This window comes from Struthio camelus, chromosome 3 (genome assembly GCF_040807025.1).
Source record: "Struthio camelus isolate bStrCam1 chromosome 3, bStrCam1.hap1, whole genome shotgun sequence".
NCBI classification, from domain to species: domain Eukaryota; kingdom Metazoa; phylum Chordata; class Aves; order Struthioniformes; family Struthionidae; genus Struthio; species Struthio camelus.
The window spans coordinates 94,154,835-94,175,418 of NC_090944.1; the positions used below are offsets into that span (position 1 = coordinate 94,154,835).

General features: G+C 37.5%; 1 protein-coding gene across 35 annotated transcripts in view; it reads right to left on the reverse strand.

Annotated features, from left to right (window-relative positions):
* The window catches only part of AFDN (afadin, adherens junction formation factor), a 142,623-nt gene that overhangs the window by 37,974 nt on the left and 84,065 nt on the right, over positions 1 to 20,584 (reverse strand). For all 35 annotated transcript variants that reach the window (XM_068939151.1, XM_068939173.1, XM_068939172.1 and 32 more), the window contains 5 exons: positions 15,604 to 15,869; positions 14,941 to 15,084; positions 11,763 to 11,961; positions 9,177 to 9,280; positions 6,339 to 6,425 (listed from right to left, as the gene is read on the reverse strand). In XM_068939151.1, the coding sequence (XP_068795252.1) occupies positions 6,339 to 6,425; positions 9,177 to 9,280; positions 11,763 to 11,961; positions 14,941 to 15,084; positions 15,604 to 15,869 (800 nt within the window). The remainder of the gene's footprint in view (positions 1 to 6,338; positions 6,426 to 9,176; positions 9,281 to 11,762; positions 11,962 to 14,940; positions 15,085 to 15,603; positions 15,870 to 20,584) is intronic.

A 20,584-nucleotide genomic window follows, 5' to 3' on the forward strand; every position in this document is an offset into this window, starting at 1 on the left:
TTTCCCCTCAAAGCATATGAAAGCATTAGCAAGCTCTTATGCAACATCTATAAGGTACCAACGTTTACCAAAAACCCCTCTGGAAGTTATGAATTAACAGGAAACAAGCAACTTACTGACACAGAGCTACATGTTTGTCATGAGACAGACTAAACTGGCAGCCTGCACTATATCCTACTCCTGTCGGACTAAAAAAATCTGTGGTAGAAATGCTAGTAAAAGACTACTTTTTTAAAGCAAGTTCCTCTTAAGAGGTCTGTTAGGGCAACATCAGTAGTTCAAAAAAAGCATTCAAAAAAAAAGAGAAAGCAACAACAACAAAACCCTTCACGCTCAAACATTTCAATCAACTCATACTGGAAGGAAAGTGCAAAAGGGCAAATGTTTTCCTTAAAAATTTAGGATGCACAAACACAAGACAACTGTTACAAGGGCATGCTGGCATGCTAACGTGTTTGAAATTCTACCTTAAGAGCTGGAACATGAGATAACAGTTACAAAAACACAAACAACAAAAATGCAAATCCGTCAATGGTCTATGATTGTAAATACAATCAAATACCAGGTTACTGGTATCATTTGTAAATATAAATCTAATTTTCAACTTTGAAAAAATTAAGCTTTTAAATTAACATTTTTAAGCCAGTTCCTCCTAAATACATTACCTACTACATTATGAGAACATATTACCTAATATATTACCTATATTTGTAAAACAAAATTTCAGAAAAATGTTATATTTAAATTGATAATCCTGTAGTCTCAAACCCTCCTTAAATTTAATACCTTAAATTGACTGTGTTAAATGTAAAATGAAGAACAACTATTTAGAAAATAAATCAACCTACAGTGATTTTATTAATCCTTAAGAACAAATAAGGTTACCGAATAATACAAATTATCATGGTTAAGGTTCCACACACTTGTCTTTAGAAAAGGAAACTTCTTCCCCATAATATTTATTCATAAAATGTCATATGGAGAGTTTGAAATGCTTCTATTGATAAAAATTAGTCATCTTATCTTATTTCAGTAATTGCTGCAGAAATATTTAATTCTATTATCTTCAAAAAACCCCAAAAATACAGTTTCATTCATATACAGGTGCATATACGTATGTATTTTAAGGGGTATGTAGGTATTTTAAGGTAACTTTTTCCATTACACTAATAAAAGATGATAAAGTAAGAAGTGGAAGAGAAATACACAGTATACCCTCTACGAACTAAACTGTATTAAGGACTACTAACTAGTATGCCAAAATTAATCAACAAAACCCGATTCGCGTTGCTTGCAGAACACTGGAATCCTTTCTTTTGTGCAGCAGCAGTCTAAACAGAATGTAAATGCCTCTCTGCTGTAAATGTGCTACATGTAAGATACCCTAACTGGAAAATATTTGCAAGTTCTGGTCTTTTTTTTTTTTTTTTTTTTTTGGGGGGGGGGCATCTACAGAGTATTTAAAGTCTCTTATATATACACTGTTTGAGATGTCTATTTTTATTATTCCCTTAAGACTTTATAGATGGAGAACAGGGGCTTTTAGAAGAATCCGGATTACAGCCAGCTAATATGACAAGCAAGCATATCACAGGTCATGCGATTCATGCTCTTCCACAGTAAAATAGCAGTTATCACACCTGAAACTTTTAATATTAAAAGTCATTTCCACAAATTTGAGAAGTGCATATAAAGAATAAGTGAAAAATTAGTTAAGCTTTTTCTTTTTAGTTTTTGGAAAGTTAGCTACTAGCCTCTGACTATATTTAACTGCATGCTACATTACATTGTAACTACACGAACAAGTAACTAACTACTGGCAGGTTTAAACAAGCAAGAGAGCAGGAAAAAGTACAGGGATAATATTTGAAACTTTACAGAAAAACAGTCCCAACAGAAACCTGAACAGACTTACCATGGATTCTGTTCTTCCAACAACAGAAAACCACATTTTGATCTTCGGGACTACAGATCCTTGAAAGAAAAAAAACAATTCTCCACTTCTCTTTCAGCCCTCAACAGCAACCAACACTCTAGTCTGCTGGATTTTCCAAGATACCCATCAAGATAATTCTGAGTTGGATGCTATGACACAGTATAGCATTTATCAACACCAGCTATAACCAATACAATATTCAGACCGTTACGTAATCAGTTATGCTGTTCTGACTTTCATTTACTTTAGAGGCTTTATTAAACTTTGAAAACTGCTAGAAAAACAAAAAGGGAGCCCTTTTGTACAAAAGACAAAAAACCTCCAAATTAAACAGGAAGTAATGTGCTGGCCCACAGATGGCTAAGAAGTCACATGCAAAAGCCCCCCAAAAGTGATATATTTTTAAAGTAAACTGCATGCACACACTGCTTCCAAATCATCTGGATTTCATAAAAACTTAACCGCAATGTGGTTGGGAGTCAGGCAGCTTTTAACATCAAAACATCTTTCAGGGTTAGAGCAACCAAATTCTGCACACAACCTCAGAAAGCAATACCGTTCCCGATGCCCGACCACTCCTACCAACTAGATTTCCATATTCCTGTTATAAAAGCTACTGGTAATAAAGCTACAGAAGCATTACTACAAGAAAACATGCAGCACTGCAAATGGGTTAAAGAAGAGGTTAACCTTCCGGGTCACAAAACATATGAAGCTATACAATTTAACTTTTTAAGTTAAAGAAGTTGTTTAAGTTAAGAAATGCTGCTAGATGTTTCCTCAATTTAGGAAGAAAAAAAAAAAAACTGCTTACAATCCTCTGGCTCCTAGCAGTTGTTGCGTAACTTGTTTTATCCAGTATGTATTCATAAAGCACATATGCTTACTATATGTTTACTCAAAGGAGCTGTCTTGCCTTAGAAAATACCCTTATCGTAAACAAGATAAGCAAACTAGCTGATAGGTGGCAATTTTGCTCCCTCCAACATTCCTGGCAAACATACAAAACTTTTAAATAAAAAAATGAGTATTTCTACAGTAAAAGTAATGCATTTAAACATTCTGGCTGTCACTAGGTGGAAAGAGGATCAAATGCAGGGTTCCCCAGTGATCAAACACTGTTACATATTCTTTGCCTCACTTCCCATTTTTTACATTACTGTCAATATGTTTTCAAATCACTAGTATTACAAAACCATCAGTCTGAAGCCATCTATCACAAAGATAAGCAGGTGCAGAAGATTTCAGTGCAAGCTGTGCCACTTCTCCACTTGTATAATCTTAGCTTCAACTCAAATGATCTTTTTTAGATTGCAGGAGAAGAGAAAGCGACAATCACTTGGTAATTAAAAACATTTTGTTTGGAAGGTGTAGGTAAGGGGATTAATTTCCCCATTACAAACTCTTAATTGGCACAGACTTTAATTATCTAGAAATTCTGCAAATTAATATAAGCCCAAAGAATTACCAAATTATAAATTAGTTAGATGTTTCCTCAGAGATGAGCACAAACTCCTATAGAAGTGTAGACTTTCTTCCTTTTACCCACAGCAAAGAGAGTATTCAGTAGAAAGCATTTGTTCTAATAGACTTTTGAGAATCTGCCCATTTCACTCATTTCTAAAAACATCAGCAACGCACATTTTAATCAACTTTATACAAGGCCAGTGACAAGAATCAGGAGCACATCACGTAAAAGTGGATTTTAACTTAACGAGAAAGGTAGGTCCACACTGACACGTCAAGGCATTCTCTTTCTTTTGCGGTATGTTACTGAGAGCGACTGTTTTGTCACCTCAGAAGTTATTTTCACGGCCACAGCCGAGTGGTTTCAAAGTTGTATTTCATCATTTCAAACAGTGCCACCTATTGACTAGCCACGGCATTTTCTTTTATTACAACACTTGAAACACTCTTTAGAAACCACTAGTTAAAGAAACATTAACTGGGATCAGTCATCAAACCAGGATCCTGCATGTATGACAGTAACTGTGTTTCTGAAACTGAATATGGGTTTTCATTTCTTAAACTATAATGTACTTTCATATGAGCATTTGATAATCAATCTTTTTAGTAAATAAATACATATACACGTGTATGTGTATATATGTGTGTTTGTGTGTGTACACATATATATACGTATATATATGTATATATACATATATTATACATATATATACATATGTGTGTGCATATGTATATGTGTGTATATATGTATATATGTGTGTATATTATACATACATACATATATGTATGTATGTATAAAAGAAAAATTAAATCTATTCCGATGCTTGTCTCTTTCTCATTTCAGGTACTCTATCCACGTTAAAATTTCACAAAATTTAAACAAATGCTTTACTGGACTTCTGTTCCCACTTTTCTCAGCCAAAAAGAAAAACTGAGAATTTTAATTCTTACGCTGCTAAAAGACACACAACTTGAGACGTACCGGAAAAAGCGTTAGTGGAAGTCAATAAGGTAAGAATAGAAAGAAAAAAAATCCACCCACTATTAAAAGCTGCTCAGTCACACGCAATTCTCCAATCCATTCTTGGGGAAATTGGTGCCAGCGCATTCCTCCTTACCCTGTTCTTTTGATGAAACCAATTACGGGAAAACCATGCTACTCATTACCTCCAATAAGCAACTCTGCACTCTAAAAAACCCTAATTAATAATATAATCCTAACTGATTACTAGTCCAATTTGGTTCAACACTTAATGCAACACGACTATTTCTATCCCACCAACATTCTGCTGACTTAAAACTAAGCAAAAGTTTCTCTTCTAGACACACTAAAATTAACACAACATAAAATCCGCCTCTTGCTTCCTTCAGATTGAGAGTCAAGGCATAACCTTCTTAACATCGGCATTCCAATACTGGGGCACGCATACCACAGCAAGATGGCACGCAAATACTGCCTGAAGCACTGAATGCTTCTGCAAGCACATGTGCCAAGATGAAGACTGCTGCTTCCATCACAAGTCGTGATACAGAGCTATCCTAAAACTGGTTGAACAAATTGTAAAAAATGTCCAAGCAAGCTTTCACACTGGACAGTAACATTCTTACACAATGCTAGCATGAATTAAGATAACGTTGCTAGTTAAAGCAATGTATGGGAGAAGCCAGCCAGCTCCAGCGAAAATGGAAATTTTTCCTCAAGGAAACTTTCCCCCTCTCTTATACCCTGCTTCTCTCTAGGTGAGAAATCAGATGTCACAGTTTAAAGTGAAAAACTAATTTCAACTCCACATTTCAAAACATTCAACTGAAATGCAGATGGCAGTCAGAAGTCTGATGCACATTTAATCTGGTGCATCTAAAAATCTACTATTTGTTTCTCAAATTAGTAACTGACTCCACAAAAATCAGAGCAGAACATTCTGAGCTACATTTTTGAGATTCTGAATAGTTTTCTCAGTAACTGCTGATTATTAGCAGTGTGTACCTGATACCTTTTTTTTCAAACGTGGAAAGCTGCAACAAAAAAAGTGCTGTTTGGAAGTAATTAATTACGTCAAATAACTTAAAAACAACAATCAATCACGCCTTGAGCCAAGGAAGATGAGATTTTTTTCAAAAAGTTTTGTGTAACACATAGTAAAGAGGCACTAGGAAAGACTTGTTCCATCTTTTGCATACCACATACTCATAACCAGGACTCTTGGATACCACAGTTATGTAATTTATAATAAATTTAAAAATTTAAAATCAGGTCTGCTGTGTAACCCACTTATAAACGAAAACCCACCAACTAGTGGAGCCCTCCATCTGCTGGCTGGAGTTGTATGTGCATTCTACATATATTACTACCAACAAGAGAAGCATACACCAGAGACTTCTGCTAAGGCAAGAGGAAAACTCCCCTTTACCAAGCTACTCAATATGCTGTAGATCGTGATCAGAAAACAATAAAGCCGAAGTCATACAGGCAGCTGTATTCCATGCAAAGGATAAGGTCTTTTGTCTTCACAGCAGAAAGCAGGCAAACTTCTATATATATATAGAAGAACAAACGCACTCATTTGTTCTTTCTGCTTTTTACTGCTTTTCTTCCCCAGATACTGCTGCTATTTATCAGCTAAAGTGCTAAATAAACACACTTATTCATTCTCTTTAATAACACTTTGGGTCTGGAAAATGCTACATTAACCTGCATAGTTTTAGACTTAACTGCCATAACTACTTCCATATTATGCTTTCTCTTCTTATATTGCTCATGCTTGCATATTTTAAGAAAACATTCCCCAGTCAGAATAAAAGTATGATTAATATGACATACATGACAAACTTAACGGAAATGGATTTTTCCGTTAATATTTTCCACAGTAGGGTTAAAAAAAAAAACAAACAAAAAAAACCACTTAGTAACACGTAAACAAACCGATTTCCATACCTTGGCAGCAACAATGCTCAGGCCCATTCCATTTTGTTTTTTTAGCGTTACAGTGATAATTTCAGGTTCTTTCCTCAAAGGCTGAGCCTATCCAACAGCGAAGGGGAATGGAGACAAAAAAAAAAAAAAAAAAAAAAAAAAGACAAAAGCTCATGTTCATTCCCAGGCTGAGAAAATTACCACATAGAATAACAACCTACAACCAAATCTATTTATGCAGCCAAAAAATCTCATATCCTAAATAATATATCTGGAACTTAATTTTTTAAAAAATAGAATGTTACATTCGATTAATATGAATTCAAATTATCAAATATTACACCTCTGCTCTGTACAGTAACAAAGCTATGAAGTCTACCAAACTTCTTTTCTAGTTTAACAGTTAGAGTAAAGAAAGATAAGTTTTTACTATTTGAAGTGTAACAGGTCTATAAAGTGAAGTAACTTTTTACAAAAACAGATTTTTAAACTCAGTAGGCGCCTACTAGAAGGGAGGGGGTGATCTGTTTGGAGATCAGTTTTAAATGCAGCATCTAGAACATAATTTTGCAAAGATATTATGGGACAATTTATTTGAAGGCTTTAACCATCTGAACTTGAAATTCAGTTTCCAGAAAATTTCACTTCCCCAAATTCCACAGCTAGAATAAGACCCCAGCGCCCTAAACATTTTCAGTGGTTTTTACATCTTCCAAATGTTGCCAGTTCCCTTTCAAAAAAGTTGACATTACATCTTGATTAGCTGAAGGACATAAATTAAAGCATATGAACCTTAGCTTGTACCCATATTAAAACTTACACAGTAGAGTGCAAGTACAGTCAAAACATAAACAAAACATTAATTCAAAAAAATTAATATTGTCTGATTAAGTTAAAATGTTAGGAAAGCAAGTAGATTTTAAGCTAGGAGTATTCTAGTACATCTGTGCCAAAGACGGCAGAAGAACAGAATCTATTCCTACTTTACTCAAGATTTTTTTCATTAATTTCAATAGAAACATTATTTAAACCAGAGTCAACAAAAACCATACACACTATAAAAGGTGAGACTTCTATGGAAAAATCAGGTTGAAGAAAAAGTCACAAGACACTGGGAACACACCTTTGTCACTACTCTATATATGATTTCTCTTTTGACACGACAATAAAATAAACAAACAAACAAACAAACAGAAATCTTTAACGAAAATTGAGGAGGACTGCCTAATTTGGGCCATTCCCTAGACTACCAACAGAAGCAGAATTATGAGGACTTGCAAAAAAAGTCTTTTTTGGCTTGCAAAAAAATAAGATAGCACAACCATATAACGGAACATCTTTCTAATATTTGGACTACACAGACATGTTACACTAATTAACCTGCACTTAAAGCACAGTTCAGGGAGCAAGACTTCTTCCACTGTCACGCTTAGCGCCTTCAATTAACATACACACACTAGAAAGAAGACTGATCAGATTAGGATATTCAGACAGTCTAAGTGGTATTAATTTCTCACATTTCTTTATCAGGTCTTTTTAATGCGGAAGGATCAGAACTCTACTTTAGCCTTTTCTTAGTATAAGAAACAGCAAGTACATAGCCTAACTCCAGACTAGTTTTGCTTCCGCTAGCTCTGAAGAATGCATTTCTCTACAACAATAAAGGCAGGAGGAAGACCATGACATCTCAAGAACACCTCTGCTATGTCCTCCTCAATCAACTGCCTTTTTTGCAAGATATGAAGCCTGCAGAAGCGTGGCTAACCAGTTCAGTATCGGCCTCTGCTGTTATCAGCTGTATAGACTAGGAGATACTCTTCTGTTCTGGCCTTGAGGAAGCAAAGAATACAGTCTTGCTGCAGTGACGTAACGTCACCTAACAAATGCTGTGTTACGAACAGGATAAATGAAGCTTTCCAGTCCCCTTTAATACTGATTATCAGCTTTTCCATACAATGTTTCACGGTACTGTACTCTCACTAGTATAAAACTACCCAACCATTTTTTAAGGGTATCACTGTCATGATAGGTCTAGGGAGGATGAAAAATTCTTTTTGCTCTTTTTGCTCTAAGACAAACAACCTGACTTCTTTCAAAGGCAAGTTCTTCCTGCTCACTTCTTTCTGAGGGCCACAAATTTGTTCTTACCTATCAGGAAGATAGGTAAATTCTAGTTCAGTTTTGGTCTTCCTCGTTTCATTAAAATCATTATAAATATGAAGCTATTTCTAATTAATTCCTCTAAAAACTGTTTCCTACAAAACCACTATCCTTCCAAAAGGAAGTTAATCTAAAACTTTGATCTACTTAGTAATCACTTATTCCAAACAAAACAAAAAGCCTGACAACATAAAAGAACCCCTCACACTAAACTGTAACCTCCCTTTAATAACAAGTCCAATGAAAAAGAAAACTGCAGATTTACTCCTGAAAACCTAACAGAAACAACATTAAATACTAGATTACAGTTTAGTACTAAATATTTACTTGGCAACTGCTAGTTTATAAAACAAAGCAGCCTGCAGCTCCATTCACATCAAAAATTATTTACAGATACACGTCCGTATACATTTTTGCCTGTATTTAAAAGGAACGTTCTTTGCTGTTAACTCCCGGGGTGGAGGAACATGACAGACACACGTTGCTTGCATGAGAGTTATATCATGCAACAGCCTAGAGAAACACTGATTTAAAGTCGTCTGCAAGTAGTTCCTTAAATTCACCAAATCATTAATGAGTTACATACTCAATAATGAAGCCTATTCCTCTTAATAATGATGAAAACTCAACACAAAACACAACAGCTTGCTAAGAAATCATTGTTCAGTTTTCACCATTATTTGCTAAATTAACACTTACCAACTCAGCGTTCTCATGCAACAGGTGACTTTCATAGTCTGCACCTTCAAAATATATTGTCCATGTGCCTGGTGACCGTGGATGAGGTATTAGTCTACAAAAACCTAAAGGAGAAAGTAAACACATTCATCATATTTTCTCAACAGATTAACTAAAACCAAACAGCCTGCCACAGGGAAATACCAAACAGCAGAATTTGTCCTTTTATGTTCCTATATATGTTGAATCTTGTACCTTAGATGCAATTAGAGGCTTCACCGCATTTTCAAGATACCTACAAAATCCTACAGTTTTGCAGTTGCTGCTTCTTAGAAACACATAGGTATCTGAAAACCTTAAAAATTTATAGAAAACTCTTGGGTTGCAAAAATTGTTTGCAACAACCAGACACAAGGGCGACACGAAACATCAAATCATTTCTCAGAACACGGGCAGTAAGCTCTCAGAGTAAGGCAGCACCACAGAAATCTTTTGCTTTGCACTGAATCTCACTAACCAGTCTCTCCAAAGATACAGCAGAACTGAAGATTCATATAGACTCCTTACCATTTTCAGTGCAACCATGTCATTAGAAGTGGGGTTTTGTTTGTTTTGGTTATTAACTGAGCAATTCCTAGAATAAAAAAGGAGCCAGAGCAGCTGAAAGGCTGAGTGAGCGCTTTGTCCAATGTTAACGCAAGTCTATGGTAGAGACTGAAATTTAATTGCAGTCCATCAGTCAGATCTATGTTGGTTTTAAGATATCCTGCATTTTCCCCTAAATCAGGGACAGTAATTTGAGACAGTCAAATTACAAGTCACCCTATCAAAATAGAACAGATGCTCTTTCTCACACAAAGACCATCTTTCAGCAAGTCAGTTTACGCTGGCTTACTGTAAACCAGTCACTCAGTGTAATTTAAGAGACCAAAAAAGTAGTATTTTGATTGTATGGATTAAAAAGGAATTGCATATAAAAACTATACAGATATTTTTAAAGTAAATATATTTGTTAACTAAAATATTTATTCCACCTGTCCTCTTTACTCACAACACTACATCCTCTGTAACTCATTTAACTCTTGAAATGGTTTCCTAGTGTTTTTTTAATGCAAGAATATTGCCTTTCCATAAAGTAAGAGCTAGAACTAACAGTTGCAAAACTTTTCTGTAGGATAGACCAAGCCTGCTTTGTATATAGCCTCTTCTGCTGCCCTACACATCATGACGTTCCTGTGGAATGTTTTAAACAACTGCTTATCAAACAGAAAATTAATAAGAAATTATATAGCAAAGATGCTTCTAATAAAATGAAGTAGCTCAAGATAAGGATGAAAGCTAACAATCTGTGACCATTCATTCATTGTACGTGCTCTGAACTAGAGGGACACTATCAACGAAAGAGTCAGATCCACTGCTTTGCTTTCTCCTGAAATTTATTTCACTTTCACCTAACTACGTTAGTTCTTTAGTCTTCATTTTAACTTTTGTAAGGCTACAAAATGCCAAGCAATATGTTCTTATGCTGATGAACTTTAAGGAACTATTTTAAGCTCTAGTGTTTTCTTTAATGTTATATGGAAGCAGCTGATGTGTATTAAAAAAAAAAAAAAGCCCACACCCAAAGAAACAAAAAATAACCTAAGCTATTTAATAAACATTAGCTTTAAAAGTAACTTGATTCTGAAACAGTCAAAGATTACAAAATTTACGTTTATGTTGCAGGACTGGTAACCAAGCATCAGTTTTCATATAGTGACTGAGGCACTGTTATCATTAAAAAAAAAAAATCATAACTAATACCCAAATACAGATTTTGCCCTTAAATTCAGGATTTCTACAACCCGCATGAGGAGATGATGGGCAGGTGCAGCCTTGCTGTTGAACAGTTTAATCATTCCTGGAAAAGCATCAGACAAGAAAGGCAGACTCCAGTCTCCTGCTTGCTGCTGACTTTGAATTTCAGAGTTTGCTTACTCCAGACTGACTCTAATACAATTCACTTGGCCCAGCTAAGAGACAAGCGTAAGGAGAAAAGAGGGGCATAAAGTTGCTCTTTCCCCTTCTTTTTCTTCTGCGTCACGAGCTTTCTCTGCCTTTGTAGTCAATAATTTTTTCTGTCTTTTCTGCTCTTTTTCATACTACAAAATCACAAATGTCAACACTTTATGAAGAAGCCAGAAGGTATTTTTTCTAGTAAAGTTACATGCATAAAAACCTTACAATTAATGATTACTAGATAACCCTTACACCCAGCACACTTTACACAACCATTTGATTTCTTTTTGCAACATGCTGCATCTATTGTTGCCCCAGCACTAAAAGCTGAAAAACTTTGCAGCAAAGGCAAAATGAAATTTCAGTAAACACTAAGTACTAATTATTTAGAATCCTGAAAATGAACAAAAGGGACAGGGAGAAAGGGTAAGGATTCAAAAATCCTGCATCCCTTTATGGGCTGCGGAAGTAAATACTTAAAAGAGAATAAGAAGATTGAAATAAACATGAAGAAAATGATTTACGAATAATTAAAACATATTTCGGGTTCTGTGTTGTTCACTGTACCACAAAAGAAACATCATTATACTGTAATACAGTAGAACTAACCTCTCTGGCAGAGCGGATCTAAAAATTCTTGTAACCCGCTTGGAACATTTCTGACAACATCACATGAATATCCATCTTCTGGTAAAAGAAAAGGGAGCTGTAAGTCAGGATCCTCCTCCAGCTGGACTTCTCTGCCATCGCTGCGAGCAAGCTCATCAGCTGTATTTTCTGCAACAGTTACTACATTCTCTATCAGTTCCTGGAGAGAAGGCAGAAAGACATTATTACTATTGAGGGTCAGTTTCACTGAGGAAAAATTTAGAAAATACTAAGATTGCACAAAAAAGGAACTTCGGAAGCTAAATATCAGTAAAAATTCTTTTGGCTCCACTTTGTACAGACAAATCTAATCCCACAGATTACGCAGTTACAGAATAAAACTCAACAGCATCTATTTTTTACTCCAATATTTAAAACGTTTTACATGTTTCTGCTTGATTTGACATATATGCCAGAGAATAAGTTGGACTCACAATTTCAACATCTAATTTTGACACTTTGCTATGTTGAGTATACATACTTCTGTAACACTAAATATATACAAAAGAAAGATACAACTTATGTATACAAGGATTTTAAGCTCCATCAGGACACACAAACACGCAGAGACCAATAGCATATACAATTCTCTGTTTCAGAGGTTTTATATAACTAACCCTTTAATTCCACATCTGTGAGCTCAGCATAGTATGAAGGACCCCATAACATAGACAGACAGGGATAGATGTATCTGCGTAAACCAAGCGTACAGGCACATAACACATGAGTAGAATCACTCAGGTGCAGCAAGAACTGCATATTTTACAGTTGGTACACAACTGTTCCTCTTACTATCGCAGAAAGCTCTGTGAAACCGGTGTGCTTTTCACAACGTAGCTACTGTGGCAGCGCATAACACCAGTAGTCTTCCAACTACATTTTAGTTGAGTCCTCTAAGAGTTCTACAGGATACATATATTACTACACCGCATTAAATTCATTCAGAAGTTAAGAAATATCAAAGTCCTAACAACTTCCCAAAAAGTTAAGATTCAAGCAGCATTTTATGTTTCTATATTCTTCTACTCTTCTCAAATTTATTCAAAAGAGCATACAACGGAAAGACTTTTATCTTTTTATTCAAGCAGTTGCTCCATTTTTTGTTTCCTTTGACAACCTATGGTGTTCAAGATAAGTTTTTATGTGAAGGCTTTCAGTTGGTAAGCTTGCATTACTGAAATAAAAAATGCTGTAGGCAGTGAACTTTTTAAAAGATGGCAGCAGTCATTCTCCAAACACTCTGCATCTTCAGAGTTGCCTGCTCCACCACAGGAACCAAGAAACCACCCCAGGTTTGACTCACCACTGTGTTGCACTGACCACGCAGCAACAATACTTAAAAATATCTTTACCACTAGATAATTAGCAATTCTTCTGGACGAGAACTCATCCCTGAGGTATGCGAGTTTGCTATCATCAGGCTATAAATTATTACAATTCATTTATCTGAAGCTGCTACAAATATTACGTATGGATTCCTTTACCACAGAGTATTTGCTTTACCAAATACTCAGGCATGATTTTGAGTCTCTCTTCGCATCTTTTATTTGGCTCCCAAGATCAGCTTAATAGTTTGATCTTAACCTCATCTCAGTTGCACTAAAGAGCAACGCAGAATCTGGAAGTCTAATCAGGCAATTCTATTACTTGGGCACAATTCAAAAAAGCAGTCAAGACAAACATGCATGTGCTCAAATTGAGCATTTAGTTGAGAACAAACTCCTAGCAGGAAGTCAGATAAATTCTGTCTGTCTTTAAGAAGTGCTCTTTGAGAAGAGCCTTTTTACCATAAAAGGTGATAGTTTAAAAAAGAATTATATCAAACTAAAATATGTGAATTTATACTCCTTTGAATAAATTGCAAGCCTTGAAATTTTTCATATTTGGCAGCAATAAGTCAGAATTCAAGTGTACATGCCTTTCTTAACAAGGAGTAAGGAAGTCCCAAACACCACTTCACCACAACAGGAAAAACTGACCATTTTGTAATCCTCCCTCTGAAACAAGGATGATCATCAAATTCAGCACTATATTTCTTTGGAGGGCTCTAAAGAGCAACAACAAAAAAACTGTGGAATTCTACCTATGTGCAAACAGGAAGAATAAGCTATATTCTTCTGTGAAAAGATACTTCGTTTTGGTAGCCAATATACAAAATCAACTCTACCCAAGTTATAAATGCTGCTTAAGACCTTTAGGAGTATTATACTGCTATCTTTGATTTAATAAATAGACATATCCAAAATTATTAAAAATAGATTTTGCAGACAACATGTTCAGTTATATTAATATTAGATTATCTTCACCTTTTAAGATTTTTGAGATCAATCAACTATCCTGTAATTCAGAGTTTAGTTTACTTTTCCCCCATATATGATTACAATTCTGCAAGGAATACAAAACCTCTTTTGACTTTTGCCAAAAAGATTTTTGTCCAGGGGTAAGGTTTAGAATAGTCAGATATATCCCTTATATATCAGGACAAAAATCAGTTCAGAAAGCAACATCTCTCTCTCTCTCTCTCTCTCTCTCTCTCTCTCTCTCTAAAAAAAAAAAAAAAAAATAGAGGTTTCATGTATCAATTGGTTCATCTGAAGATACTGTCCACTGCCTTTACAAAGGAACAGAAATTCATGAATTTTTACAATTCACATATAAAAAAAGCACTGAGTAGGCCCAGCTTCTTTCATTCGATTTCTACAGTCACAATTTTATTCCTTGTTCCTTGTGGCTATACTTGCAACTGGCTTTTGGAAGTAGAGTGCTCTATGCACCTCTCCTCTACCACCTTACTGGATTTCCTCCACAAACGGTGTAAGATGCAGTGACATCTCTTGGAGCATGCTCAGCAAATACGGTGACACCTTACCTTCAGAACTGTCCTAAGAGATTTTTGGCAATACCCTGCTTGAGTTCCAGTGAAGCACACCCACAAATTATGGTGTCCAGGAGCAGATTGCTACCACCAGTAAATACTTCTTAGTACATGGAAGAACAGAAGGCCCACTCTGACTGTTCTCATAACACCACCAAACCATTCAAACAGTAAGATGGCCATTTTCAACCACAGTGTTTCTATTTTTAAGTCCATGCTCCTCAGGTATGTTAAACAGCACACAAACCAAGAGAAGAGACTTACTGTTGGGATAAGCGGTTCATCTGGAGCACAATGATAATTCTGCAACAAAGCTTGTAGCTGCAGAGAATTCAACTTAAAGCAGGTACTGTTAATATTTGGAACATCAGCATGTGAGTACTTGTCCATTGTAAGCAATGTGGTTGCCTGAGAGCAGGGGAAAAAAGAAAAGTCACATGAGACAAATCCAAACAAGAATGAAGCTTTAGCCCTTGTTTCTGAATTTTCTTTAGTCAAGAGATGGGAGAAGACAAACAGTGGAAAGCCAGATTTGCTACAAAAGCAACAGAAGTTTCTCCAAAATAACCATTACCTACATCTCCTGTACCTGTAAGACAAATGAGTACTAAACCTATTACAAATCAGGCATATCAGTTTTTCACCTACCCTTCTTGTCTCTGTTCAACTAGTTATAGCTCAGTACAACAAGCAGAAACCGAATAGCATTTTAGCTAAAAATCACTAAGTGTTAATTTCACTTATAACTTTAATATTAAAGACATCAAAGACACATTTTGTATCTTTGCATGCTACCTCAGTGTTCCAGAGGTACCACTCCAAACTACACTTGTCAACAAGCTATTCTCCAGGAACGTGCAATATATAAAAACCCTCTCTGAACGCACAATTATTTTAAGACTGTTAATGAGAAGTGGAAACACTCACCTGCACTATTCTGCTTAAGTGGCAATCAGCAGCTAATTCTAAACCCTGTTTTTCTGCCCAGGCTTCAATATGGCCCAACTGTTGACGAATGATGGCTCCCCAGTAATGTGAACATAACCCTGAATCTGGGTCAGTAACTAATCTGTTAAAAAGCCACATGTTGATAAAATGAAATAGCTGAGAGAAGAGCTGTATAGTCAGTGCAGCATTCACTCTACATCGTCGCAACAGGGACATAGCTCCAGTCAGTGTATGCAAGACATCATCTACAGAGATAAAGCAAAAAGCACATCAATTTACATAACACAGCATACAACTGGTTTAGGCCACAAACACTAATATGGAGACACACTCAATCCAAGTTGGTTAATACTAGGTAGAACCCAAATAAATTTAAGTTATATGCACTTTTAGAAATAAATCTGTCACTTCATGGTTTTTCTGTAATTTTTTGAGATTCAACAACATTTAACTTATAGTTAATTTTTTTTAGTAACTTCTGAACTATACTAAATACAAGAGCTAATTTTTACAAGTATATCATTGGTTGTATCTGACATTCAAATCATATCCTCATTTCAGCGCTTAAATTCATTTTCCTATTATTTCTAGTAACATGTTAAAACCTTTATATTCCACTGTTTCAAATGTCTATTGCAATTATTCCATAACTCTTTAGTTAACTACAAACGGTAGTCAAGAATTTCAGCAAAAATCATTTGCATTGCATGATGTACTTCAAAAATTGCAGAAAGCACCCCTCGATTAGACATTAGATTTTTTAAATATTATTTTAATTTCTTTTGTCCATTATTTCACTGCAATGTTATGTAATAAGCAATAGGCGCTTCCTGGTAGCTTCACTAAGAACAAATATTCTTTTATGCTTCCAGGTAGAATGCATTAACCCATGTAGAACATTTATCTCCAAGTCTTTTAAGGCAATAGTTGCATCTGAAATCCCTGTTAGAGAGACTGCCAAATTCAGTTCTTTGGCATTGAAAAAGAGAAGCATGGCTGAAAGAAATTATCTATGTGTTTCAAGTTAGAAACCAACAAAGCAACTTCAAAATAACTGAAATAATGAACATCATCATCTCTCCCTTTTTTTCCCTAACATGTAGCATAGTTTTAACTGTTCAAATGTCAGATTGCTACTTTTTACAGGACTCGTATCTCAAAAAAAATCCAAGTTTTCCTTTTTGCAGTACAGGACACTAGATACATAACAATACATCTTTATAGCCTTCCTTGAACACTCAACACAGAAGAAAACAATTACAGCAAGCTTAATACCCAAACAATCAGGAAGCAAGTATGAAATTTGTTACAAATACTTTTTGCAGTTTAGTCAATACTTTAACTCTTCCTACCCCATTTAATTATTTCATTCAGACTTAAAGAATATTCAAGTTCTCCAATTTCTTCCACAGTTGTCAGGCTACATCATGTAGGAGGCTCTCACACTTTCCCCATGAAAGGGGCACGTCTAGGAGCATGAAGGCACTCAGCACGGAAAGCAAGAGGAATAACAAGTCTGTGCACAGTAGCTGAGCTGGGATTACAGGGACATGGTAGGACAGCACACGTAAACACAGTGCTGCCATGGACAGATGGAGGCTCTTTAGCAAAGACAGCCCAGGAAGGCAAGGAGGTGGTGTTGCAAAGGAGTGGCTCAAATGCAACAAGCTTTGCTTTGGTTCAAGTGATCAGCCAGTCGACAACTTGTAGATAAGGATCAGAGGACAGTCCACAGAAGCTGACATAGTGTTAGATGTCTGTTACTGACCACCTGATCAAGTAGAAGATGAAGCCTTCTGAAGACAATTCAGGGAAGCCCAGACCCTGGTACTCACAGGGGACTTGTCACCCCAATATCTGTTAGAAGGATAATAGGGCTGGCACAATCAATCCAGGAGCTTTCTGGAGTATGTTGGTGACAATTTCTTTATGCAGGTCACTGATCAGCTGACTACATGAGATGCTCTGCTGGACCTGTTACTCACAAAGTAGGAAGAAGAAGAGATTGGAGATGTGAAAGTCAAAGGCAGCTTTGATCGCAGTGCCCATGAGATAACAGGGTTCAAAATCCTGGAGAGAAGCAAGCAAGATAAATAGTAGAATTACAGCCCTGGACTTCAGAGAGGGCATGTTTTAACTTGTTCAGGGATCTGCTTAGCAGGCTCTCACAGGAGACTGCTCTGGAGAACACAGGGGCCCAAGACGGTTGGTTGATCTTCAAGAACAACCTCCCCAAAGCTCAAGAAACGTCAATCCCAATGTGCCGAAAGTTAAACAAGCATAGCAGAAGGCTAGCATACAGAAACAAGGAATTATCAACTGATCTCAAACACAGAAAAGGAAATACACAGGTGGAAGTGGGGATGGGCTCTCTGGCAGGAATACAGAGACATTGCCCAAGCATGCAAGAATGGAGTTAAGATAAGTCAAAGAGCAGCTGATGTTGGAACTAGCAAAGGATGCAGAGGGCAACAAGAATGGCTTCTATTAAGTTCATTAGCAGGAAACTGAAGGCTAAGAAAAATGTGGCCACACAACTCATTGGAGCTGGATACCTAATAACAAAGGACATGAAAAAGGCAGAGGTACTCGACTGCTTTTCTGCTTCAGGTTTTCACTGGTCAGGTCTGTGGGCCTAGTAACAGAGGCTGTGGAACCCACAGGCATAGAGGAAGATCAAATTAGGGACCACTTAACCAGACTGGACATAAACAAGTCTACAGGGTCAGAAGGGAGGCATCCGAAGCTGCTGACAGAGCTAGCTGACATTACTGCAAGGCCACTAGTGTTTTTCAAATATCATGGCACCAGGGGAGCTTCCTGATGACTGGAAAAATGCAAGCGTTGCACTCATTTTCAAGAGGGGCAAGAACGAGGACCAGGGATCTACAAAGCCATTCAGGTTAACCTCAGTCCCTCATTTCCAGGTGCATAAGGGGTTTGGAAATAGCTAGCATGGATTATGAATGACAAATTGCACATGATCAACCTGATCACCTTCTATGAAAAGGTGACTGGCTTAGTAGACAGGAGAACAGCACTGGATGTTGTAAACTCCACTTTAACAAAGCCTTTGACATAGTCTCAGCATCCTTGCAATGAAATCTGTGGAATAAGGACTAGAAAGGCAGATGATAAGGCAGGTAGAAAACTGGCTAGACCAATGAGCTCAAAGGGTTTGTAATCAGGGTACAAAGCCCAACTGACAGTCAGTTACTAGTGGTTTTCCCTAATGGATCGACACTGGGGCCAATGATATTATTAAATACCTGGATGATGGGATGGAGTGCATTCTCAAAGTTCACAGATGATACCAGGTTAGGGTGAGCTTTCACACACTGAAGGGTAGGGCTGTTATTCAGAGGGACCTCAACAGGCTGAAGAAATGGACTGATAGGAACTTCATGAAGTTCAAAGGCAACCCAAATCCTGCATCTAGGAAGGAATAACCTTATGCAACAGTAGGGGCTGGGTACCAAATGGATAGAAAGCAGCATTGCATAAAAATATGTATAGATCCTGGTAGACAAGTTGGACATGATTTAGCAGTGTCTCCTTGCATTAAGGCAGTCAGTCACAAACTAAGCTGTTAAATTAGCAAAAGCGCAGCCAGCAGATTGAGGGATCCTTCCCCTTTATTCAGTATTTGCGAGACAGCATTTGGAATGCAGTGTTCAGTTTTGGACTCCCCAGCACAAAGATGATAACAGAATTACAGAACGACTGAGGTTGGAAGGGACCTCCGGAGAGCATCTAGTCCAATGCCCCTGCTCAAGCAGGCTCACCTAGAACACCTTGCACAGGACCCAGAGAGACGGCCTTTGAATACCTCCAAGGATGGAGGCTCCGCAACCTCTCTCGGCAATCTGTGTCAGTGTTCAGTCACCCTCACAATAAAAAAAGAAAAAAAAGTTCTTTTTCTATTTTCCCTTATGTTCAGATAGAACTTTCCGTGGTTCAGTTTGTGCCTGTTGCTTCTCGTTCCGTCACTGGGCACCCTTTTCATACCACTGAAAAGGGTATGACCCATCCTCTTTACATTCTCCCTTCAGGTGTTTATGTGCATTAGTAAGATGCCCCCTACCAGTCTATCTTCTCCAGATTAAACAGTCCCAGCTCTTTCAGCCTTTTCTCATCACAGGTGCTCCAGTCCCTTAGTCATCTTAGCAGCCCTTTGCTGCACTCACTCCAGTAGCTCCACATCTCTCTTGTGCTATAGAGCCCAGAACTGGACCCAGCATTCCGGGTGTGGCCTCATCACAGCTCAGTAAAGGAGAAGGATCACTTCTATCAACTTGCTGGCAACACTCTTCCTAACGCAGCCCAGGATACCAATGGCCTTCTTTGTCCCAAGGGCACATTTTGCTGGCTCGTGGTCAACGTGCTCTGCAACAGGACTCCTAAGTCCTTCTCTGCAGAGCTGCTTTCCAGCACATTGGCCCCCAGCCTGTACTGGTGCATGGGGCTACCAGGGGGAGGACTCTGCACTTCCCTTTACTGGGCTTCAGGAGGTTCCTCTCTGCCCATTTTTCCAGCCAATTGGGGGCCCTCTCAATGGCACGACCCTCTGATGCGTCAGCCACTCCTCTCTGTTTTGTATCATCAGCAAACTTGCTGAGGGTGCTCTCCGTCCCTTCATCCACGCCACTGATGAGTAAGTGAAACAATATGAGACCCCAGCACTGATCCTTGGGGTACACCACTAGCTACTGGCCTCCACCTAGACTTTGCACCACTCATCACAACCCTCGCAGCTGTGCCGTTCAGCCATTTTCAATCCACCTTGCCGTGTGTTCGTGTCTCCCCTGCTTCCTCAGCTTGCCTCTGAGGGCATGGGAGGGCAGGCAGCGTGGAAAGCCTTACTCAAGTCAAGGTAGACAACACCCACTGCTCTCCTTTCCTCTAGCCAGCCAGTCCTTCCCTCGTGGAAGGCTCTCAGGTTGGGCAAGCGTGCTGTCCC